The sequence below is a fragment of the Ochotona princeps genome, chromosome 20, assembly GCF_030435755.1.
Source record: "Ochotona princeps isolate mOchPri1 chromosome 20, mOchPri1.hap1, whole genome shotgun sequence".
Taxonomy (NCBI): Eukaryota; Metazoa; Chordata; class Mammalia; order Lagomorpha; family Ochotonidae; genus Ochotona; species Ochotona princeps.
The window spans coordinates 15,531,168-15,557,900 of record NC_080851.1 but is presented as its reverse complement, the minus strand read 5'-3'; the positions used below and the strand labels follow the sequence as shown (position 1 = coordinate 15,557,900).

The following is a 26,733-nucleotide window of genomic DNA, read 5'->3' as shown; positions in this document are numbered from 1 at the left end:
TCAGTTCTGTCTAACTTGAGAGGCCATGAACGATTTATCTCAGTATAACAGATAGAAGCTATAAAATCTGAGTTTGTATTCCAATTTGATTAAAAGAATCGGGAAGCTTAATAGTGAATAGTGGAAATGGGAGAGTCAAAAATGTCAATGGATGGAAAAGATTCTTCCACTAATGTCCTCATCTAATTTAAAGTTTATTCATTTTTCTATTTGAAAGGCAGTTGTAGAGAGATGAGATCTTTAATCTGCTGGTTCATACCCTGAATGGCAGAACTAAGCAATTGTTTCAGGCCACATCAGGAGCACAGAGCTGAATCCAGTCTCCCAGAGGGGCAACAGAGGACCAAATACTTGGCTTCATTTAATGACTCCCAGTGTGTGTATTAGCAAGAAGCTGGATGGGAAGCACAGTAAATAAAACTCAAGCAGACACTCCAATATGGGTCATAGCTGTCCCAAGCAAGGGCTAAGTCTGATAGGTCACATGCTCGCCCTGAAAATGCACATTTTCCACAATAATTTTGAAGATTCCTCCTACAAGCTTGTGTGTGTGTGTGTGTCTGCATTTTCATCCTTGCAACTATGGGGATAATTGGTAGATAATGTTAGAAAAGATTAAAAAAAGAGTGATAGAGAATAAAATATATCTTCCATCTACTAGTTCACTCACCAAATGCCCAAAATAGCTAGGGCAAAGAAGGAAAGAGGAATCCAGATGCCAAGAGCACCATCTGGATGTCACATATGTGTTGTAGGATCCCAAGTACTTAATCCATCGTCCTCTGCCTCTGAGGCTCACCGACAGGTAGCTAGATTGGAAATATGGAGTAGTCAAAGTTGCCAGGAACTCTAACATGAAATTCAGTGCCTATCGCAATTGATGCATATAGTCAGAAAAACGATGCTTGCATATCTTGTTCCATATGTACTTGGGAGGAGAGCACCAGCACATACTTGAATAGACATTGGTACTTAGCCATCATATGCATGATTCAATTATATGCACCTCGCTTCTGCTTCTCTGTCAACATGACATAGACCTATGTCTCTGTTGAAATTCTGCTCATTCTCCAAGGTCCATTTTGAACATGGCCCCCTCCTATGTATCTCATTGTATAAGTCTTTTAACTACTCTTACTATAAATGGCATTGATGAATGTATGTTTAAGGTAGTGTGGTTCTGATGATATCCAAGATCAATGGAAGGACCTATAGAAAACCTAAGGAAGATGGCAGTCACAATCAGACGCTAGGATGGGTGTTTCGGCACAGCTGAATGTTGCCACTTGGGCTGGCCATATCCCACATTACAGTGTCTGGGTTTCAGTCCCAGTTTAATTCTCCACTGCAGTGTCTTGCTAACGCACAACCTGGGAGACAGCAGGTAATAGCTCGAACAGTTCAGTATCTTCCACACAAAAGGAGTTTCAGATCCCTGATGCTGTTTCTTTCCAGGCCTAACTGTGGAAAATAAACCAGTGAACAATTTCCCCCTCCTGTTTTTCCTTCCCTGTTTTCCCTCTTTTTCAGGGCTTGAATTTAATAAGTTCTGTAAATTAGATGCTAAGGGCTTTTACTTCATTAAAGCTAGATTACATCTTAAAGCTATATACAAATGGTAGCTCTTAGCAATCTCAAATTTTGGGAAGGGGTTTGGCCAATAACTTTTTAAAAATGATCACAAACTAAAGTTTTCTTGCATGTGTCATTCAGAAATGTTCCATCTACAACTTACTCATTCATAATATTTCCTGAGTCACAATTGATCCTGTTACTTGAAATATTTTTGACAGGCTTGAAGGGATTTGGCTGGCCACAGTTATGAAGTCACAACTTACCCTGCCAAAGCAGTGCTACTTGTTCTCAGCGATTTGTTAGTTTATATCTGTATTGTATTGCCAAGTATTTGTGAATTCAAGACATTGAAGAGATAATATTGAAGTACAGAGACATTCATTTTAGTCTTTGTTCTGATCATTAGTAGGAAACATGGGGCATTCTTTCTTCTATCAGAAACTCAAGTTTTTTCTAACTGTAAAACAAATAACAGCAAAGCTAAACAATCCCTTGCAACATTTTTCTAAGGATATTTGGTGCTTAGTGATTTTTTTTGTCCTGCTTGCAATGCAGTGTGCTGGCTCCATCATGAATCAGTTTGTAAGGCCATACAAATCCAAGCAAAGTAGCTTATTTTTGCTCCCCCAGCGTAAGGACATCAAAAGTCTTAGCACACTATAGAGTTCGGTTGGCTTGTGTCAGCTCTGGGTGCTTGAGTGTTTGATTCCATAAGCAGTCCCCATTGCCTGTTTTGCATATCCGCATTAAGAAAAAACACTTTTAACATTCCTGTCGGTCAGTGGTGGTTTCGATTTTTAATGGCTTCTACAGGGCAGTATCTTGACACAGTGCAGAGAGAGTTTATGATGCACAGCATCAAACTGATTTTATGTTATCGCTGTGTCAATTACCGCAGAATTGTGGATTCAGAGTGCTATCAATTTGTACATTGGATGTGAAAATGAATTCCTTCCTATCCCAACTGAGCTTAAGGAACATTCATACATGAATGCTGTTTATGTCTCCATTTGCTTATCTGTTAGCATTTTTCAATATATATATCCTCAAAGCACAACGACCAGCGGTCATCCTAAAGCTCATTCCCCCAATCATTACATCTGTCCAGGGCCACAGATCATGACGGTGTGGCACAGAGCAGCATATGCATATGGATGTTGCAATAAAAGTTCAGATTGTAAATCATGAAATTTCATCTGACGAAGCAGTGCTTGGTAAGCCAGTTTTGCTTTGTTTTAACTTTCCTCATGAGTGTCATGTTTCAGGCAATTTATCAACTACAAGTGTGAAGAAAGAAACACATCAAAGGTCAAGTTGCTCATAAAAGCATTAGTGAAATGTCAAACAGTTACACTGCACAGACAAACAAATTCTCAAATATCCATTAATGAAAAGTTATCTCTGAATAGTGATTTCATTCACAAAGTCTGTTATTGTTGATTTCCTAATTATAGTATATTACCTAGAATTGATAGTCAGTGGGTAGATTTTGCTCTGAAAAAAAAAATTAAGGTGTGTTTTGCAGAATGCTCTAGAATGTAGATTTATGTATAGTCACTGCTGATTTATTTTGCCAATCATTATTTAAGAGCTGGCAGGGGCTTGTGTTGCAAATAAATATGCTATGGTGGAGATTACCAGAAATTAGAGTCTTAGAATACAGGCTGGAAATCCTGCCTCTGTCCCCAAATTGCTGGTGACTGGGCAAGGTGCTGGGTCCTCAACTTCAAATGCTCCAAAACAGCTGAAACGTGTTATCCTTTTGAATTACTGTAGTGGTAATCTGCTTGGACATGGTTAGGTATTCAGAATCCTTCTTGCCTTTCCCTTCATCCCTGGAAACGACGATCATTAATATAACAGATGTATAACCAAAATAAAAAACCCAGCATGGCACAAGGTTTGTGTTAGGCCATGTTCACAGGAATATCGGTCATAAGCAGGTTTGACTGAAGAAAAATTTGAGCTTCTATGTGTGTGTGTGTACGTGTGTTTATGTGTTTATGTGTGCTTTAAAATTGATTCAATTTTATTGTAAAGTGATATATATAGAGAGTAGGAGAGACAGAGAGGAAGATCTTCCATCCATCAATTCACTCCCCAAGCGGCTGCAACGGCTGGAGCTGCAATGATCTGAAGCCAGGAGCCCAGAGTCTCTTCTGGGTCTCCCAGGAGGGCACAGGGTACCAAGGCTTTGGGCCGTCCCTGACTGCTTTCCCAGACCACAAACAGGGAGCTGGATGGGAAGCGGGGCCACTGGGATTAGAACCGCCGTCCACATGGGATCCCAGCACATGCAATGTGAGAACTTTAGCCACTAGGCTACCACACCAGGCCCGAGCCTGTGTGGGTTTTTTTGTTGTTGTTTTGTTTGTTTGTTTGCCTGTGTGGTTTAATTGCATGATTTTCTTGCTGTTGTTTCCTTTTGAAATTATTATGGAAGAAGTGTGAATTAGGCGGATAAGACTTACAAGGAAATGATTTATCATCCCCAGAAATATTATTCATAGATTTTAATCAAGTATTTACTGATCAATCAGAGCAGATGCCTTGATCCATTGATTTTTATCTTTAAAAACCAGTAGGTCTTTATCTGTAGTGTATACCAACTGAATGTTAGCCATGTAATATTTATAACAGGACATTGTACATCTTTAGTCTAAAGCAACTATTTTTAATTTTAGAAAATATCTGCAATCTTAAGAAGAGCGAAATTCCCACTAAAGTATATCTGTATACTTGGGTTTTTTTTTTAATTTGGTGTCAGATTATACTGTGTATGTGTGCGTGTGTGCGTGTGCGTCTTTATTGCAGCACTTGCTCTTCATTGATTTCTGATTGAACGGATCTCCTAAAGATTCATCAAAGCATCTTATAAAGTATACTACCCCCATTTGTCTCTATTAGGACACTGCTACTGTGGAATTTTATAACTTCGTTCTTTCACTGAAGGCCAATAACATTTTTTAAAAGTCTAGTCTAGTTTACTTCTTTCTGTTTCGCAAGCTAACTGATTGGTTGAACTCAAGACCTGAGGTGAACAAATGAACAAGTATTTAAGTTCAAGTGATACAGTGGGTAGATTTTATTTAAAGTCAGTTAAATGATTCTCTAGAAATTCAGGTTACAGATGCGGCCGTGAGAACTCAGGTTGAATCGTTAACCCTTTCTCCCCAACAGGTTGGTGTTTCATTAGGTTTGACATTAGATAGAAAAGTTCTCCGATACTGATATGTCAAAATCTGTGAAAGTTTTTTTTTTAATGAATAACCCAAAGATATTTTCAGTCCGTTCAGCTGAGTAGTTCTTGATGTGACCACAGAACAGGAATTCTTGGCAACTCGCCCTTGGGTTTAATGTATCTGAGCTAGAATAATAGAATACTTGTGTGTGTAGTACAGGGTCCTCATCTCCCTTCTCTTTTAAGTTCAATGTGTATTGATGGGTTTCTGTATCCCATTTTGGTGGTCTCAGGCTAACCAGCTCTATCAGTTCAGTGTTGAGTGCTGTACCAAAGTCTCAGCCTTACTTGCTGCAAATACTCCCTGGGCACTGTTGGATTTGTTTGCTTATAGCAGAAACTTTTGCTCACTGGCTGAACTGATGGTCCTCTTTCTCTGTCAGTTTACATTTTTATTGTAACTTCTTGCTGACTCTGAGATGGTCCAAAGCAACTTTGTATAGATGTTAACTGGTGATGAAATGGATCAAGAATTCTTAATGTGTGTGTGGTTTTGAAATCAGTTAATAGGATGGTTTCCTTTGCCCTGAAATTCCATTCCACTAGTACGCCTTGCTTGTGATTTGCTGGCAGACGTTTTGCAATCTCTGTGAAAATCACCATCACTGTTAGCCTCGTCTTTATGTTTCAGACTTTTCAGCGTTTCTATGCGGGGTCATCAAAACACAAAGTGGTAGAAGCAGTTCATAACGCTTAGGGTAGTGGTCAGGCCCTTCCCAAATACACCAATATGCTGGTCTTCTTCATTAGGTTTTATCATTTTGACAAAGTTTGTTGTACAGTATGTTATGGGATACCATACAATATCTCAAATATGTGTACAGTGAAAACTGATCATATAACTAGCGTTTCTATTTTGTTACTTTTTTATATATTTGAAGCTCACCAACTCTGCGTCTGTTTGCTCCGATTTATGTTGTGGACTGGGGCTGTCTTGCCATGTTGTGAATCATCAAAGACCATTATTTTTGTCTGACTGCATTTTGGTTCTCTCTATCCAGATACCCCATATCTCCTGCCCCTCTTCCTTCCCTAATGTATCTACCCTATTCTAAAATGCTTTTGACTTATTTTTAAATTCCCCTTTTGAGACAGAACATTTAGCATTTGTGCTTCCATGTCTGGCTTATTTACCTAACTATTGATTCCCAGTCCCCTAGCTGCATACTGCATTCTCTTCCTCATTTCTGTCACTTAGCTTCTATTCCTCAAAAATAATGCTCAAATTTGCTGCCTTCAAAATACTTTTCATGTAATTGTGCCATATTTATCTCTGCATCAGTTTTTTTTGCCTCTAACAGGGAGCCATTTTGTAAAATATTTTTACAGGGAGAACAAATGTCATGGATTTTTAAAAATTTATTTCTGTTGGAAAGGTGAATCTACAGAGAGAAGGAGAGACAGAGAAACAACTCCCACCTGCTGGCTCACTCCCCAAGCAGCCGCAACAGTTGGAGCCAGGAGCCTCCTCTGGGTCCCCACACAAGTGAAGGATCCCAAGGCTTGGGCCATCCTCTGCTGCTTTCCTAGGCCACAGCAGGGAGCTGGGTGGAAAGTGGAACAGCTGGTACACAAACTGGCACCCACATGAAATCCCAGTGTATGCAAGGTGAGCTTTCAGCCACTAGGCCGCCATGCTGGCCCAGTGCCACGGATTTTACAGCTTCTGGAGATAATGATACTCTCCACCCACGCCCCGCCTCATTTCTGGGTTTTTTGGTTTGTTTGTTTTGTTTTACAGTGGCACACTTCTAGTTCACAACCCATGGGTAACATTCCATTTGCTAAAGAATTTGACAAAGAGAAAGTTAAAAAAATATATATTCCTCAAGAGTATAGACAAAGGCTGTGAGCAAAAATCAAACTTCAAAATGTAAATCTTATTATATTTACATTTATAAGTATTATATGTATGTGTTTTATAAATTTATATTTATATATTTTACAAATTTTTATTTTATATTTTGGGACTCTGGCGCAATGCTCAAAGCCTAAATCCACATCTTGCAAGTGCCAGGATCCCAATGGGTACCAGTTCATTTTCCAGCTGCTACACTTCCCATCCAACTCTCTGCTTATGGCCTGGGAAAACACTAGATGGTGGCCCAGAGTCTGGGGACCCTGCATCTGCTTGAGAGACCTGGAAGAAGCTCCTGGCTTTGGATTGACTCAGCTCCAGTCATTGCAGTCATTTGGGGAGTGAACTGGTGGATGGAAGATCTTTCTCTTTGTCTTTCCTTTTCTCCGTAATTCTGATCTGCCTTTCCAATAAAAATAAATAACCTTTCTTTAAAAGCTCACTTTTTGTACTCTGTGTATTAATTGCTACAGGCAAAGGAAAGCTTGTATTTGTCTTTTTGCGAATTGGTTTGTTTCACTAACTTTGTTTCCACTTGCTGCCATTTTACATAGGGTAGTGTTTCATTCATTTGTATGGTTGTCATATTCCTCAGTCTAAATAAAAATGTCACATTTTTCTTTTTCTGGTCATCGGTTTGTGGACATCTGGGTTTATTCCTTATCTTAGCTAGTGTACATTGAGATGCTATAAATGCTATAAATGAGGGTGTACATGTAACTCTCTCCTATGATTTTATTTCCATCCGATAAATTCCCAGGAGTGAATGGCTGTGTCATATGATAGATCTGTTTTTAAGATATTGAAGGACTCTTCAGTTAGTCTTCCATAATGGTTGTACGATCTTATATTCCTACCAACAATAGCTTGCAGTCCCTTTTCTCCCACATTCTTGCCAACATTTGTTACTTTCTGATTTCTGTGCGATCACCTTTCTGACTGGAGCAAAGTGAAACCTCATTTTGGTCTTAGTTTGCTTTTCCCTGATGGCTGATGATCCTGAGCAATTTTTCCTGTGTGTTACCTGTTTTCATCTCATCCTTTGAAAATGCCTACGCATGTCCTTTGCCTAATTCTTAACTGAGTTGTTTGTTTTGTTGAGTTTCTGAAACTCTGTATAGATCCTGAATATGAATCCTTTATAAGCTGCACAGTTGCTAATATTTTCTCCCTTTCTGCTGGTTGCTTCTTTATTTTGCTAAGAGTTTTCTTTACATTGCAGAAGCTTCTTAGCATGATACAACCCCGTTTGTCTAATTTTGCTTGAATTGTCTGTGTTTCTGGTGTCTTTTCCAAGAAGTCTCTGCCTATGCCAGTGTCTTTTTAAGGTTTCCCTGATATTTTTCTCTGGTAACTCAGTGGTAACAGGTCTAAGAAATTAGATCATTGATCCATTTGGAGTTTATACTTGTGTATAGTGTAATGTGAGGATCTTGTCACATACTTCTGCACATGGAGATCCAGTTTCCCCGCCACAATTTGTTAAATAGACTGTCCTCTTTTCAGGGGCTGATTTCAGCTCATTTGTCAGAGAGCAACTGTAGATGCATGGAATGATTTCTGGGGCTTCTGTCCTGCTGTACTGTTCTACATGCCTATTTGTGCAAAGTGTCATACTGTTTGGATCATCATTGCCCTGAAATCTGATATTGTGATGCCTTGCGCCTTTGCTTTTGTTTTGTGAAGTTGCTATAGTTATTCAGCATCTCTTGTGTTGAAATATGAATATCCCAGGTTTTTCTCTTTTTTGCTAAATCTGAGAACGCTTTTGGTATGTTGGTTAGGATCACATTGAATTTATAAATTGCATTGGGTATTTTGTTGCTATTCAAACACAAACATGGCATACTTCTCATCTTTTATTTCATTAATGTTTGTAAATTTTTGTTGTAGAAATCTGTTACACATACTTGATTAAATGTATTCGACAACATTTAAACTTCTGCAGTTACTCTGAATGAAACTGATATTAGGCATTCTTTCTCAGCCATTGAATTGTTTGTGTATTCAAAGACCACTGGTTTTTGTGTGTTGATTTTATATCCTGTAACTTTACCAACTCTCATGAGTTCCAGTCCTAATGGTCTCTTGGTGGAATTTTTGGTTCTCCTATATAACCATGCCATCTGCAAACAGGGACAGCTTGATCTTGTCCTTTACAATTTGTATGCCTTTGGATTTTTTCTTTTTGTTTTCTTTTGACCAATGGCCCTGGTAAAATTTCCAGGACTATATTGCTTAGCAATAAGAATGGGCATCTTTGTTTCCAAATCTTACTGGGATTGCTTCCAACTTCTCCCCATTTAATATAATACTGGCTATTGGTTTTTCAAATAATTGTTTTAAGCAAGAGAACTATTAAATTTAAATTGGTTTTTAACCTGGCCTGTGAGATTGATGAATACACGCAGTCAGCTTTTTCTAGGCCGTAACTCCACGGAGCCTTGTCTTGTTGCAGCAGATAAGTATGGGAAATTGACTTCCTAGACAAGGTATGTCAGAAAGGGCAGATGGTGAAGTGCCTTAAAACACAGCAAATAACACACGTAAGCTTGATCGGAACTACAGGGAGTCATTAGAGGGCGTGCTGCCATGCCAGCAGTGTGCCTGACACAATATTTGGTTGGTAATTGTCAGGACATACTGTGAAAAATCTTTCAGAGAAGAAAGTTGAAAAGTCATTCTAAGTATCTTTACTCACAAAGGACGCTACAGAATCCCCTGAGGCACGGAATAGAATCTGCAAGATGCCTTAGGGTGATGGAAAGTAGAAGGGGAGAAATGAAGAGAAGAGCTGTGCTGACATGGAAACATCTATTAACATGATTTTTAAATGTTAAATTAATGAAGCCCATAGATTGTAATAAATGTGACCATTTTAGCAATTGTATTGATTAGCTCTTCAAAATGTAATATGTAGTTTTTCTCCTTCAGTACAATATTGATCAGTGTAACAGCATCATACGACTTCCAGGAGTTTTGTTGTTCTTGTCTAGAGGATATCTATAAGGTGTTGGTGACTGAATTACACTTGTGTGTAGCTGTTGAGCTTAAGGGTTTTCAAAGTCCATGCAACTAACTCCAGCCATGGAAAGGAATGGGGCTAACAGAACATTATATCAAGTCAAATGTCTTGGTACTTCTGCTGATCCCTGAGACCCAAATGTTCCATAGCATAATGTTCAGACCACACTTTTATTGAGGGCCAACGATATCTATTGACAAAACTCTAAATATTTCTAAAAATCATGGACCATATCACTGAATAGTTATCACGTGAATTCGCTTTTCCAGATTTCTGTCATTGTTCACAAATTTTTGCACTTGGACTAGAAAGTAGCAAAGTCACCAAATGATCAGTATGACACTCCTAAGGTGAGTGAGCCCATACTGTGGGTTAATGGAACACAGTGGAACTCAAAAGTGAAGCCCAAGAGGGTGGCATAGCCAACTCCACTGACAAAGGATGATGAAAGTAGCTGTGATACCATCACAGTGGACAGAATGCATCAACTATTTGCCAGATGCTGTACTAGGTAACTTGTGTAAAAAGTTCTTGTTTAACAGCGAAAATAATTTCATAAATAATGCTACAAATCTCCATTTAAGGATCAGGAAATCATACATGAGCACACTTAAGTCATCTCCTCAGGGCCATATACTTAGTAAATTGAAGAGCCAAAATTAGACTAGGATCATTTAACTTCAAGTTATTAAAGTCAATTTAAACTATATGAAAATTGAACATGCAGGTAGTTTGAAGCTCAAAAACAATTAAGAGAAATGAAATATTAAGAAGGAATTTAAATTTAATTTAAAAACTGAAATGGAATGAAAATGCAAAGAACTTCATTCTGTCTTTGATGATGTTAAAGTTACTATTTCAATTTTCTGGAAGTTCTAAGTTGTAAAAAATCTCACTTTTCTATCACTCAAATCAGAATAATTCAAGCAATATTGAGGGACTGTTGCTTAACAGCATGTTTATGCTTTGCATTGAAATATAAAAAATTATATCATTAGTTATTAACTTCAATATTCTTGACCCAGCTACTAACATCAAAACACTTTGAAGCTATTAAAAAAAATCCATGATGAACCATGGTTTGTCTTTTTTTTCTTTTTCTACTTCATTAAAGCTTTCAGGCAATGAATCCAATGTACTTTCTAGGTATGGTTTGCCTACCAATATAAAAGCTATACTCTGATCTCAGTTTTCATATTCTTTCACTTCTGTGGGAATAGTCATGAATTTTTAGTCTAATTACTGCAAGCAGATGTTCAGTTCTCTTATTCTTATAATAGAATTAAAAGGGATAGCTTGGAAAAGTTCATGAAATAGTTTGGTGTTCATGAGGTATCAGATATGAGGTAGTACTTTAGAAGATGTCAAAGTACATAGCAAAATTTATTAAAATGATTGATTGTAAGAGCATATGGTTCAAGTTACAATTTTTAAGGAGTAATTTTATGGGAGAATTTAGCAAACTGATTCTCACTTTGAATTCATAAAAATGAACCCAAGAATTTTTGTCTTTTGTCAAATTCTAGCACAGGGTGTAACAAATAATTTTAGGGGCTAGCATTGTAGCAGGTAAAGCCAGTGCCTGTAATGCTGCCATCCCACATATATGTGCCAATTCAAGTCCTGGTTAATCCACTTCCACTCCAATGCCCTGCTGACATACCTAGGAAAAGAAGCAGAAGCCGACCTGAGTGCTTGGGCCCTGCACTCAGAGGAGATGCAGAAGTTTCATACCAGCCCACCTTGGGGTTTCCTGGCCATGTGGGGAGTGAACCAGAGGATAGTGGGTCTCTCCTCCCTCTCCCTGTCCATATCCTTCTTTCATTCCTCTTGCTCACCCCCCTTCTCACTCTCTTGTGCTCTTTCTCTCAGCTCTGCCTTTCAAATTAGAAACATTTAAAAACATAGATTTAAATCAGAAATTTAGGCCAAGGCTTTGAAGTAAAGCACAAATTATAGAGACACTTTGACTTATGCATTATATGATTCTTGTAAAATATTTTTATCAGCTTAGTTGAAATGCCTAGAGTTTCATGTGTGAACAAACATAAGCTTTATCATTGCAAAGTAGTTTGGAACTAGATACTTTATATTGGTAAATATATCCCAACAAGACATTGTGATGATGACATAAACATCAGCATAAGGCAAATTCTAAATTGTGTGAAAGTATATATAGCCAATGGAAGCCCCTCTAAGAGGAACGAAGTGAACAGACACCTTAACACCGAGAAATAGTGTTCTGGGTCAAGACCTCAGATTTTCATACATGGTAAAAGTAGAAGCCTCAAGGCAACAGGAGCTTAAAGGGAAAAAGCCTGTGGCTAGAACACAGTGGTTTAGGGTAATTTGAGACAGTGGTTATCAAGTAATCAGAGATAGGATCACATCTGCAATAAGTGCATAGGGTACAGAAATCACTCAGTTATCAACAAAATTGTGGAAGTTGAGTCTGAGTTGTTCTTGGCATGCGGAGGATTCACACATGCCAAGTGGAAAATACACCTGGCTGCACAGAACAGTTGTGGGACACAAATTGAAACAAAGCTCACTTAAAGACAAGTTCAAAAATACACATCCCTTTGGCTTACACTACAACTAATAGAAGTACATCTCAAGCCATAAAAACTAATTGGAAAAACTGTGTTTCCAGCAAATTACTAACTGCTATGGAATAAGTTAAATTTTTCTCAATAGAAATTATTGGGTAACTTTGAGAAGATATAAAATCATAACTCTTGTTAAACATAAGCTATAGCCCCAAAGATTCTTTATTTCTCACAAATAGACAAATGAGAGCTCAATAGGCAACTATGAAATAAATAATACATATCCAAACTCTCCTTTACATAACAAGTTCACTAAGAGTAATTATACAACTGCCAACACATTACCTTACACTGTGATTATTTTTTATTGCGCTTACCTATGTATATACTATCTATATATCAAACTATTCTGTTAAGATATATGTCAGATCTCAAGGCCAATACAAGCAAAATTTCAGGAAGCCCACAGGTCAATAACTAAATGAAGGATGTAATGTTGATTCAATTTTACATACTAGTGAGGAGTCTGATTTAGAACCTTCCAAACTAGTGGTTGTTAAAATGTAAGTGCATTCCAATTAATTTTTGATTTTCTCTAATGATCAAAAGCCCTACTAAACACTAGCTATTACATACTAGAGCATTTCTGATTGCCTTCTAATTTTATGTCCTGTTAGAATCCATTAAAGTGATGCTCTTGGGGGCCCGGCGGCATGGCCTAGCGGCTAAAGTCCTCACCTTGAAGGCCCCGGGATCCCATATGGCCGCCGGTTCTAATCCCGACAGCTCCACTTCCCATCCAGCTCCCTGCTTGTGGCCTGGGAAAGCAGTCGAGGACGGCCCAAAGCTTTGGGACCCTGCACCCGCATGGGAGACCTGGAAGAGGTTCCTGGTCCCAGCATCGGATTGGCGCGTACCGGCCCGTTGCGGCTCACTTGGGGAGTGAAACATTGGATGGAAGATCTTCCTCTCTGACTCTCCTCCTCTCTGTATATCCGGCTTTCCAAAAAAAAAAAAAAAATCTTTAAAAAAAAAAGTGATGCTCTTGGGTTGGTGAATGGCACAGGGTCATTGGGTTTAGCAGCTCAGATTCTGGCATCCGATATCAGGGTTTGCCTCTGACTTCTAACTCCAGCCATGCAGACCCTGGAGGCAGCAGCAGGGCCTTGAGTAACTGGATTCATGACACCCTAATGGGAAAACTGAATCAGGCTCCTGGTTCCTCATTTGATCGCAGCCCAACTGGTCATTTCAGGTACTTGAGGAGTAAAATAATAGTTTCAGAATCATACCTTCTCATGAAACAAAATGGCAGAATAGGATAAAGACACATTTAAACAGATGGAGAATCATTAGCCAGGGTAAAGCGGAAAGGCTTAGTATTATGTAAGGATAAAAATCATTCAGAGAGCAAGTGTCTGTAGTGCAAAAATTCATGCAGGAATGTGCTAGGGAGATATATGTATATATATATACATAGATATATATATGTATATATATATATATAGAGAGAGAGAGAGAGAGAGAGAAATAACATTTATGCTTATGGTAACAAAAGTAGCCTCATCTCGCTGTGTTATAGATGTTCCTTCTTTTAACATCTGAGTATAACAGACTTGCTTTTCTTGGCTTTTTTTTTTTTAAGTAAGAACTGGTTTATCTGTGTGTCTGCTGGTTTGACTTGTTCATTCTGCATGGGCTTGACACTGACTTTTGGGACCCCTGTCTTTCCTAGGAGAAGAAGTGGACAGACAACTGTGCAGAGATGCCATCCTCCCCATCCCCGTGGCCTGTGATGCCCCCTGCCCAAAGGACTGTGTGCTCAGCACCTGGTCTCCATGGTCTTCCTGCTCACACACCTGTTCCGGGAAAACCACAGAAGGGAAACAGATACGTGCACGTTCTATCCTGGCCTATGAGGGTGAAGAAGGTAAGCTCCCAGCTACACCAGGGACTTGAGTTCCTTTCAGAAAACAAAGTGGCTTTTCTCTCTATTGCCTGGATAACATGAGAGTCTATGAAAATCAACTCCCAGAAATCCGACAATCCACGGAGACTTAATGTCTGTTGGCATATGGGGCTGGTTGTGTCTGTTTTCTGGTAGTAATCTTGAAAATAGATCTTTTGAAAAGGATGGAATATTTCTAAAGATGAAGACATTTTGTTTTCTTCCCCTCCTAATAATACAAGTTCTTTCTTATTGGTCAACTATCTTTTAAAAATTTTTAACTAATTTATATAAAGGGAATTAATCTTTTTCAAAGAGTTAAAATTCAGAAAAGGCCTGAATATTACTGCTAAACTTTCAGTTATTTTGTTGTCTTTGTGTTTTGCCATTTCAGTTTAAGTTTTTCCGTGGAAATCACACACTATCTTCTTACAAATAAATCATGCATGTTCAGTTAACAAAATCTTTTTTAAGATCAGCACTATCATGGTTATTGCTAAACCAAAATCTTTCTGGAGTTTTCTTCCAGTCAGGTCTCTGATCATAGATTCTGAGATTCCTGGTCTTCTATGTAGATGGTGTTTAATTTCAAAATATGTTGTTCGTAAATCCCTTCACCCTTTTGGGTAAGACATGTTTGTCACATATTCATATCTCGCCTGCAAGCTTTATTGTCAGGACATACAAGGCTCTTGGTAATTGTCCTTCAAGCTGATATCCAAATGGTAATTAGGCCTCACTGTGACTAGATGGTATAATGTCATAGTTAATCTTGTCCTTCTGGAAAATAACACAGGACCGAGGAAAGCAAAGAAGTAAATCATGTTTTTCACATTAAGGCGTGTTCTTTCTCAAGAATATACATGTATGCAATTTAAATACTATCAGACGAAATGACTGGCTTCATTCACATTTAGCACTGAAGAATAAGCATGCATTTATACATGTCCCTGCAAATAATAAATTTTAAACAAGTTTGTCTTCGTTCAGCTTTTTTTTTCTGTTAAGTATTTTAGTGACAGCAACTGAGAGTTTTTTTAGTGAAAGTTGTCATCTGTGTATATAATTCCTGTACAAACATGTAGGAACCTTGGGCTTAACAAGTGAATGTTTTGCCCATGAAAAATTTTGCATGTAACACAAGTCCATCTTTCAGAAAACGGGGAATTCTCTTTATAGTGCCCAAAAACTTTTTTCCTATTCCATTAAGAGAAATTTAACTGTTGTTGTATGTGTATCTTTCAAAAAATATAAGCTTTTAAATAGGAAAATGATATTCCCTGTGTTGTCGAGTAGTACATCTAACCTTGTAGGAATTACATTCAAATTTGAAACTCTATCAACTCCGATTATGTCTTGGGCTTCATTAAAATTAGATCTGTGGTCACCCTACTTCCTGTAAGTCCATTATGCGCTGCAGTCTCTTGCTGTGTGACTGGTAATGAGTGACTTTTTGACCCTTGAATCACATGGCAGTGATTTTGCCATGCTTGCAGAACTTGCCAGATCATTATTCCTGTAGACAAGATGCTTTACACTGAAAGGTCATGAAATGTTTTCGAGGAAGAAATTTATGACTGTTCTTCTTGATATGGATCATCCAAGCAGCTTGAGAAGGTGGCACTTCGATCATCCTTAATTAGGTCTAGCAGTTGCAGCATAAGCAAGTTGTACTGGAAAATTATTGATGTTTATATACTAAATCATATAGTCATAAATTCACAATATAATTTAGTGGAAACTATAGAGAAAACTTTTATCATTGGGGAATATGCCGCTATTTGTATCAACTCATAAAATGTATGCAAACTGTTACATGAAGTATCTAATGAGGAACTCACCCTTCAAAATGTGTTCATTGAATGTTCAATATTTGTAGGACATTAAAATGCATTTCTCTTACTCAAAGTAAGTCTTTCATAATTGTGGAGCATTTTTGAAAAGTGACTTAGAAACTGTCTTCAGAAAGTGTTAAAATGTTCCCCTTGTTATATGAGGAATGCTTTATAATTCCCACGAAGTTGGGCATTTCTGTTATATCCCAAGAATTGGCTCATATATATTTAATTTCCTGTGGATCAGAAAATCCCATGAATATTTTAAAGGAGAATACCACTTTAGTAAATAATATCTAGGTGGATTAAAGATGAAATTCTATGATTTCCTGGTGAAGTTATTTAGAAGAACATGTCATGGGCAAAGTATGACTGAATTTTAAGGTAACTGCTTCAATCTATACTTTCTTACATTTGTCAGAATATTACCATTATAAACCTTCTACTGAATATTATGTAACTTCTTGAAATTAGAAAGGATAGACTAGGTTGTACTGTTCTAACAGATGGTCCCAAAGTGCAGGAGCTTAAAAGGAAACAGCTTTCCTTTCTCCTGGGCCTCTCCAGGGCGTCCTGTCCTCCAGGAGTTGTCTCTGTATTGCACACCCACATGCGGGCTCATTTCCATATGCTTCTTGCCAAGGGAAGAAGGACCTTGGAGATTCTGTCTATTGAATTAAAGCATCAGCAATTATATTTTGATACTTTGAAGCGATTTGGGTTACTTTTCACATTTAAGGACCTTAACCTCCTTTGGAGGGGGGAGGGAAAGAAGGCAGAGAAGGGAGTGCACACATGTACCCATCCACTGGTTCATTCCCCCACACCCACACTAGGACCTGCACCAAGACCTGAGCTGAGAGCCAGAAATGGAAACCAGATCTGCATGTGACTGCAGGAGCCCAGTTAAGTAAGCTGTCATCCCCCACCACCTCTCAGGATCTGCACTGGTGGGAAGCTAAAGTTAGAAATCAGAGCTACGAATGGAACCAAGATACACCAATGCAGTAGTTAGGGGATTAACCACTAAGATAAATACCCACTCCATGTTTTACTGTGAAAGCACAGTGGCACCACAGACAGCCCCAGCAGGGGATCACAGTAGTTGGAATGTGGTGAGCCATGAGCTGGGGCTCCAAAGTCCATGGCAGAAGTCTAACATAAGAGTCAGATCTGAAACTCACTGGAGGGAGTGTCACAAGTGACTGCAAGAAAAGAACTGGACACTAACCATAATAAGTAAACTCAAATTGCAGACCTGTGGGTGACACCACTTACAAACCTGCTCTAAGAAAAGGAATCTGCTAACCAGAAACACAATGACCAAAAGCAAAAGAAGAGACAGAGGCACGAGGAATATTACTGAAGACTCCCATGCAAAGGAGCAAAAGCTTTTGCCTACCTCAGAGTTAGGACAACTTGGAGAAAACAGGGGATACAGAATTCAAAATACTTGCTGTAAAGCTTCTTATCGACAGTGAGTAGCACATGCAGGAATTTAAGCAATATATCACACAGGAAATAGCAACTCTAAAACAAAATCAAGTCAAATTATTGGAAATGAAGGACGCAATGGAGCAAATTTAAAGATTCAGTGGGAAGTATCAATAATAGGATGAGGGAGGCAGAAGAAAGGATCTCAGAAATGGAAGATATTTTTTGTCTCGTCGGGGAAGCTATCAAAAAGCTGGGAGCAGAGCTGGGTCAAGCTAAAGAAAGTATTCAAGAATTAAGAGACACTATCAAAAGGCCAAATATAAGAGTTATAGGAGTTCCAGAAGGCACAAAAAGAGAAGCTGGGTTTAAAAATGTATTTAATGAAATAATAAAAGAAAATTTCCCTAATCTGGAGGAAGAACTTGGAAACAACATCCAAGAGGGGCACAGAAATCCCAACAGGGTTGACCAATAGCAATCTTCATCACGACACATGACAATCAAGCTCTCTTCAGTTGAACATAAGGAAAAGATCCTAAACTCTATAATTTTTTAATAAATGCTGGTAGGTTTAAGTAGAACCAAATAATTAAAAACTGATGTTGTATTTTTTTGGTCTCAATATTTTCAGCCCCCGTGGCATATCTTTAACAAGCATCTTCTTAAAAGAAGAAAAAAATCATTTCCAAAATGTTACCCGCTTAATATAGTAACAACTTCTGTTGATTCTCATTATATAGTTAATTATTTCTACAGAGTGAAAAATTAGAGAATAGTTTTACAAGGTTCAAAATGACCTGGTATAACTGAACCAGCCAAATATTAATGTGCTTTTACACCTACTGTGTGCAGATTGGAATAGAATGTTGCCATTTTCCACAAATAATTAGCAGCTTTCAAAAATCACATTTTGCAGTGCAAAATGTGAAGTCAAGGAATACTGCTTTAGCTTGCTCAGTGTTTAAAGAGAAATGATTTTAATATGGAGATCCAGAAGGCATGTACGTGTTCTAGATGTATGTTTGTGTGTGTATGTGTGTGTATGTGTGCATGTACCTATGAATGTACATGTGTGCCTGTCTGGGTATCACACTTGCTGGACTAAGGAAATATTATCAATCTCCTCTTCACACTACTTACCTTGAAAAGGGATTCTGCTTCAACCCTTCAACCTGTCCTCCTGTGACTGCTACAAAGGACTTGGGAGGTTCCATGGTGCAAACGCTGCTTTGTGCCAGGAGACAACCAGGACTGGAGCTGGGCTGCAGCCCTGTTTCCTGGTTTATTTTGTAGCTAACACTCTTCCCATTCAGTTCCCCAAGCACACCATTGCCAGTGTGCTTTTTTCTCAGCAGTGCTCTGTTGTCAGAGAGGGGCGCTGCAGTAGCCAACAAAGATTTTTTTTAATAAACCCTTAGAGCTGACTAATTCGTAGAATAGGAATCATTTCTTTCTAAGAAGAGACCAGTTCACTGCCTTGTTTCTAACTGACTGCCTCAACATAACTAATTCCCAAAGTCATTACTGTGTCTACATATTGCCCTTGTTTTTTTGCTTAGGAAAAAAAAATCCCCCTTTCCTATCTACCCTTTTCTTGGAGTTAAAAATCCTACTCCTTCAATTCCAATTTTAAAGGCTGCTATCTCCCTAATGCATTTTTCATGTCCCTCACAGTGATGGAATTCTATCTTTTGAATCCCAATTAAGCCAAATACCTTTCTTAATGTAATTATTGCATGCTATCCAGAATGCGCAGATCTGTATGTTTCTTAGCCCCCACTCCTTCTTGTTCCCTCTGTATAATAACCTTGAGAGCAACAAGAATAGTGTCTAATCCCTGTTGATATCTTTTGAAGCATCCCATAGCAACAGCACACATAGCACTCTGTATGTATGTATTCAAGTATTGCATGGAACAAGCTTTTTTATGTTTACCTAATCATCTAAATTGTAACAATATCAATGTTAGACCCAGAAACAAAAAAATCTATTCAAATACTTTGTAATCAAACTTTCATGAACTCGTGGAGAAGGAAAGTCACTTTTTCTTGTCTAGAACAAGATTTTCACACTATAGTTAGTATTTTTATATGAGCATAAATGTTTATATAGCAGAATTTCATCAAGATTATATAAAGTCCTCTTTCACAGAATCATAGAATGTTTAAGTAGTGATCTAACCAGGAAGGGCATAGTTTTGAAACTACACTTATTACTGATTTTGTGTTAGGTCACACTTTATAATTTTCCCAGTAATGTGGACATATCCCCAGATGTCTGGAATTACATATTCTCATAAATAATAGATAAATTCAGTGTTATGCATGTTTGTCCATTTTTCTACCATAAAATTATTCCCTAAACAAACTGATGATGCTGTATTGACTGATTACTGCAAGCCATATATTCAAAATTACTTTGCCGTTGTTATAATTAAGACCATTTTGGGTCTTATGTGAGTACCCGAACATTAAACCAAACCTGCAGATGCAGCTTTAATGGGAATTGGGGCAAGAAATTATATGTCTATAAATTTAACAGCCACCTTGAAGTTCCTTGATGTGTTATACTGAAATTGTGCAAGTTTTTTTCCTGGTTTTTTTTTTGTTTGTTTGTTCCCAAAGCCAACCACACATTTTCAATACAGGGTTTTTAAAATCAGAGCTTTATAACATACTTAGACTCCCAGGGCAAAGCATGAGCTTTGGAATATTTTTGTTGAAGATCAGTAATTTTATTATTAAACATGAAGGATTTATTAAAACTATGGACACACATACACACACACATCTGCAATTAGCATGTGTTTATCTAAGAATTAAGATGGGGATGCAACTAGTGCCTGGGGGAATGAGCGCTTATTTGCTTCTCCAGAACCAATTAATTTTAGGATTCCTTTCTGTTCAGATCCTCAGCTCCTTTGCTGGGGCTGCCAGGGTCGTGGAGCTGTGCCATGGAGGATGGGATATGTATACTCTGACAGATGCTTTCACCTCATGAAGCAGCAAACATTAATGAAATGCCATTTGACCATGTTCACTGCATAAATGACTCTAAACTGCAGCTAAGCTCTCTCATAACTCCCTGCTGATGTATCTGCTGACTAGAGGGATGTCCTTAAACATTAGGGAAGTGATACCCCAGGATCTGCAGAGGGTGTGGCTACTCATCGACTTTGTGACCCCTGCGCCTATCACTGACTTCCTGGGTCATCATCCATTTTAGGACCACAAGCACCCCCCACTTTTTTTTTTTTTTTGCCTTTTTGAAGCTTCTTTCCAGCTACCTAAAACCCATCTTTTCTTGAATTCAGCAGCCTGCCCCCGGTCCCCCACAGTTACTATCACAAATATCTGGGACGATTCCATGGGGTTCCCATCATTTGACATGAACAGGTAGCTCTTTTATTTCTCGTAGAACATTCAGAGACTATGTAAATCCCAGTAGATCAAATTGCCAATACAGTAAGCCGAACATTCACCCAACAGCTTGCTTTTAACAATATTAAGTATTTTCAAAAAGGCATCAGAAGTTGCCTGGTGAGCTAGCACAGGGCTGCTGAGCAGTGCTCAGTGTTTCCATGTTCTCATGATTTAAACTAGTTGGTTGCATCTTTATAATAATTTGTAGCTCATCCACGGGCTATGAACACAAAGTGAGGTTTCCTGACTTACAAAGTGGAAGGAGCACATTACTGAGTTCTGGAATAACTCCCACGTCACATTCTTTGATTAAGGTGTGTCTGTTTTACCCAATAACCTTATTGCAAGTTACACTGGATGTATCTTAAAACCATTGTTTTCAAGCAGCTGTTAGGAACTGGTTGTTGTTGCCTCTATATGTAAACTTCGTTGTATTTCTATGGAAATAGATCATCCCATGATTCTACATGGAAGTAAACAAATCAGCTAAGGATCATTTGAGGAAAAAAATGAATTTGGTTTGCTTACTTGAAATGTTCATTGACACCTTATCTCAACTAACAGATTGGAATAAATGTCTTACAAAAGAGAAGTAATCTAAAATATTGTGTCACCAAAGCGTTTGGTGTCACAGACATATGTTGTGCAGAAAATGTAGATTTCAGTGAGTATGACATTTAAAATGACCTGAAGCAATACTCAGAAAGTAAAGGGATTTAAGAAAAATTTTTGGTGTAAGTCATAAAAGGCTGCTTCAGTAAGGACAACAAAAATCGGAGTTGATCAGAAATCATCATGTCATAATTTGCAGCTGTTTCTTTCTCTTTGAGAAACATAAGCTGTTGGTGCACTGTGCAGTGTCTGCCATCTGAAATCAGAAGAAACACAACATTGTTTTTTTATTTTAAAAGATTTATTCATTTTTTTATTACAGCCAGATATACACAGAGGAGGAGAGACAGAGAGGAAGATCTTCCATCCGATGATTCACTCCCCAAGTGAGCTGCAACGGGCCGATGCGCACCGATCCGAAGCCGGGAACCTGGAATCCCTTCCGGGTCCTCCCACGCGGGTGCAGGGTCCCAATGCATTGGGCCGTCCTCAACTGCTTTCCCAGGCCACAAGCAGGGAGCTGGATGGGAAGTGGAGCTGCCGGGATCAGAACCGGCGCCCATATGGGATGCCGGGGCTTTCAAGGCGAGGACTTTAGCCGCTAGGCCACGCCGCCAGGCCCAACATTGTTTCTTGATTGCTTTTGTAGATTGCTCTCCAAAATCCTGAAGTATTATGTGGTGCTAGTATCTCTGTTTCTAATCATCTTTAAAGCCCGATACATTCAAATAGGCAGGATTTTAAACTCTGCATGTAAGACTTTCTGCTTAGGGGCTGACTTTTGAAATCATTTTTTGTTTTGTTTTATATCCATCCAAAAGGGCTCAGTGTCCTGTTTCTCTTAGTCGGTCATCACATGGGCCTCACTTAAACCTCATCTGCAACTTCTCAGAACAGGGGCACCTCTCTGTAAGGTGCTGCATAGACCTCAAGGTGAATATCACATGCATCATCCAGCTTAGATATTAATTCAAACCCTGTCAGGTAAAACGGATAAGTATGTATTTTGAATTTCCTTATTTCCACTTTCCAGCTAGCCACATTCTATGCACTAAAAGTAAATAAATAAAGCAACAGACATAATTGCTGTTCATACTGATTGCAAGGAATAATGAACATTAGGGTCCCAACAGAACCATCTCTGATCTGCTGTTGTCCATTTTATAGGTGGAATTCGCTGCCCCAACACCAGTGCCCTGCAGGAGGTGCGCAGCTGTAATGAGCATCCTTGCACCGTGTACCACTGGCAGACTGGTCCCTGGGGTCAGTGCATTGAGGACACCTCAGTCTCATCCTTCAACACAAGCGCGATTTGGAATGGGGAGGCCTCCTGCTCTGTCGGCATGCAGACAAGAAAAGTCATCTGTGTGCGAGTCAACGTGGGCCAAGTGGGACCCAAAAAGTAAGGGCTTTAGAATGACAGCGGTAAATCCTGTATCTAACCATCCGGAGGATTGGCTCAGACCTCGCTTGCTTCATGAAACAGAGCTGTTTGATGCTTGTCATATCTGTCATCAAGAGTAAGATTTGTTTGTTTTGAATGTCGGCAGCTGATAAAGCTGTAACAGCTTCAGAGTCATGATCTTGGGAGCCATAAATTCCAGAGAAATCTTCCTACCTGAAACCTGCTTTCTTTTTATAGTGGTGCTTTCTGCTTTTGTTACGCTAGTGAGGCCAGGAAAGAGGTGCTTGCTGTAGGCTTGGCTGATCAATAATGACAGTATATGAAGCCCTAACAGTGGCGATCATCCATGGCCTCTGCTCTACCCATAGGCTGTGGAAACTACCACGCTGCTTTAATTGGGTAACAGCCTCCTATGATCTGCCTTTCATTTCTCGTTGAAAATACTTTATCAGAAATACTGAGATCAAACCTATTACATTGTTCAGTGGTTAAATGAATAAGCCATTTACCTCCAAGAGAGCCCTGGGGTAGGAGAATATTCCTTCTGAGGAGGAAAAAAGTCTGTATCATTTGACATTTAGGTGACCTTAGCCATGGGAACCAAGAGGAGTAAAGCCGGTCAGTTTTGTGCGGGTGTGAAAGTACCCTGCTGTCCAGATCCTTCACCAACTGATTGAAGAAAGTTTGATTCTTTAACGTGCCAGCTCATTAATTCTGGTCTCACGTCTCAAAGTTTGTGGAAATGAAAAAGAAATAGTGCTCTGAGCATTCAATAAACATTGTAAATTGCTATTTTCTCCAAGGATTTGAGATATTTTGAGGTCAAATGAAATGAAATGAAAATGATGTGTCTGAATATGTGGAAATCTCTAGGGAGGCTAAATAAGAACCCCCCCAGGAGTTATTTTAAACTGGTCAGGTTCCAGATACTAGCAATGCTTTTGCCATACAAGTTAATTGTTTACGTATCATTTGAAATTGAGAAACATATTAGAACATAGATTCCAGAGACATTTGAATAAATTGAGAGACTATTCTGCATGCTTGTTACACAGCCCCAAAGCATTATTTTAATCAAAAGTGTACCAAGAATGCGATGAATCTAACTTAAGAAGCTATACATGCCATGTATCAAAATTCAGTGGCAGTCAGAGCAGGAGTGGACATCGTAAGTCCTGCTAGATTTTGGATACTGCTGGAACAAGAACACAGGCAGAATGGTCACTGTGGCTGTGCAGGGCCATCCTGCGTGGGACGAGGAGAGTGCAGCAATACACGCAGGCTCACTGTCTTCCTTGGTCCACAGTCAGTCAGTCAGTCAGTGTTGCCACTTACCTTTTCATCACTGGCACAAACTACAAACATTTATATTAAGTAATGGACATAAATATATGCAATCCAATGTGTGAAAGACTCTGCTGGAGTAATGCCATTAAATCATTCAACAGGAAATATACCCTGAAGCCCCCATGTTAATCCACCAACATAATACATTGCAAGTTCACTTTACCCTTGCTGTCTTTATTCAGTGACCTGAAAGCATCTGTATATTTGTTAAATCAGATGGATTTTCTTTGTCCTTAAAACTCTGGAAAACTAAGCAAATACTGCAAACTCAAATAAATTGTTAGTGCCCAGCTGTCTAAATGCTAGGTTACATTCAGTAAATTCTGTCCAATACCAAGCATTTAAACCACAAATGCAAATAGAAACCATGTTTTTTTAAATTCCTCTTCATAAAATAGATTACTGTGCAATGGTAACATCAATGCTATTGATTGTACCTATCCTCCCAGTAACAAACTTCAACTCCTATCACATCTATTTAATTTGACCTTGAATAAGAATTGGGGGAAAATCAATTCTGTGATTCAGACTACAAACACTAAATACAAATAGTACAAAGCAGAAATGAAGCATGTTGACTGAACCAATTGCCTCACCAAAGGCAGTCTGGATTCATATGATTGGAAGTAATCTAGGCTGTATAATTTAATCCTTGTGTACACATTTAATGGCTTTGTTGCTAGTAATTTTGTTTTCCAGAGTTAACTAAATATCTTGCTGTGGCCGCTCTTAAACTGAAGTGGAATAAAGGTATTTGGAGGTTTTCAGTGAGGACATTGTAAATTCCATTGATCTATTCAAGCCTGATATTTGAAGAGTCTGCAGTTGAGTTAGGTTCTTTCCTTGTTATAAATGTGGCTCCTTGAATATGAGTCATTTCTGTAATAATTACTGATCAATAATCCATAGTTCCTAAAGAATTAACTGGATAATACATGTTTCCTGGTGAAGAATGCATCTTAAATGGTAAACCCAGTTACTTACGGCCGTGACTCAGACAGTACGTTAACTTCTGTAATGTGCATCTGCATTTCTCTGAATAGTCAGAGATTTGGAACATCCAACCTAGCTTCATTGTAATCCAAGGAGATTATGTCTTTTTGAAACATGGAATTCACTATCTTAAAAATCTTCTTCCTAATAAACATTATTTTTTAAAGTGAAAGAGGAGAGACTGTATAGATCAAAGCATTTATGTATGACGGAAGGACTCAAAGATAAACAGTAGTAAAAAATAATAAAAATGAAATATCACCAAAATACTATAAAGAACAGAAAATAGATGATAGAGGTTTTTCACTCATATTGAGTTCTGAAAATTTGATTAACTTGGTAAAAAAATAATTTATCTTGACCTACAAAAAAATTGGTTTTTCTCATGTGAAGTATTTTAAAATCCATTTTCCCACTGATTTGCCAATGTATTCAAACAAGAGTTACAGCAGTGGTTTCATTATTTCTTTACTTCCTGTTAGCTTACTTGGTAGAAATTTATATAACCTCCAAGGGGAATTACTTAGGAATCAGAAAAGTGCTTTTAATTATATGAATTACAGTACAATTTCTTTTCCTAATATACATCTTTTCTAGTATTAAAGTTAATGAATATTTGAATGCAAGCAGTTGTAGAACTAGACTATGAAAATACAGACAATAATTGAGAAATATGAGTTATATATATAATATTTAAAGTGCATAAGAAAGTATAGTTAAAACCTATAAATATGTCAGCTCCCTATCCTTTCAGGACATGAAAACTGTGCCTATTTGAAGTAAGACATTTCAGTTTTTTTAATGTTAATCTTCTTTTACATTACCAATAGGTTTTAATCTATTTTAAATATATTTAATATTTAATATATTTTAATATACTTAATGTATTTAGAATATTGAATATGTCTTTAATAATTCCAATAACTTCACAATAATGTGCCTTAAGCACAGAATATTTTCTTTCTTTAAGCTGCTGATTAGCTATCTTTATCTTAGCTGGATTCACTCTTTCTGCTCCAAAAAATATACCATAATTTATAAAGATATGAAAAACGGTTTAAACTTTAGTTGAGAGGTGGAGAAAGTTGCTATCTGCTGGTTCACTTCTCCGATAGTCCCAGTGGGCAAAGCTAAGCCAGCACCAGGAGTCAGGAACTCCAGTCTGGTTTCCCACACAGGGGGCAGTAGCTCAGCTTCTTCAGCCATTACCATTGCTTTCTGGGACCTGATAGAGATGTCAAACAAAGTAATGAACTGTGGAATACTGCAATCTTAACCATCTGCATAAATGCATGCTCCCAAAAGATATTTTAAACCTCGTTATTTAAGGGGCTGGCATAGTGGGGTAGTGTGCTAATCCTCCCACCTGTGGTGTAGGTATCCCAAATGGGTGCCAGTCCAGGGTGCTCTTTTTTCCAATCCAGCTCCCTGTGTATGGCCTGGAAAGGCAACGGAGGATGCTCTGGTCCTTGGGCCCTTTTTACCC

The 26,733-nt window shown here is 38.3% G+C and overlaps 1 protein-coding gene across 1 annotated transcript in view; it reads left to right on the top strand.

The window, feature by feature from the left end:
- The window catches only part of THSD7A (thrombospondin type 1 domain containing 7A), a 300,382-nt gene that overhangs the window by 207,867 nt on the left and 65,782 nt on the right, over positions 1–26,733 (top strand). Inside the window, exons 7-8 of the mRNA XM_004582344.2 lie at positions 13,984–14,178; positions 22,670–22,904. Of these exons, the coding sequence (XP_004582401.2) occupies positions 13,984–14,178; positions 22,670–22,904 (430 nt within the window). The remainder of the gene's footprint in view (positions 1–13,983; positions 14,179–22,669; positions 22,905–26,733) is intronic.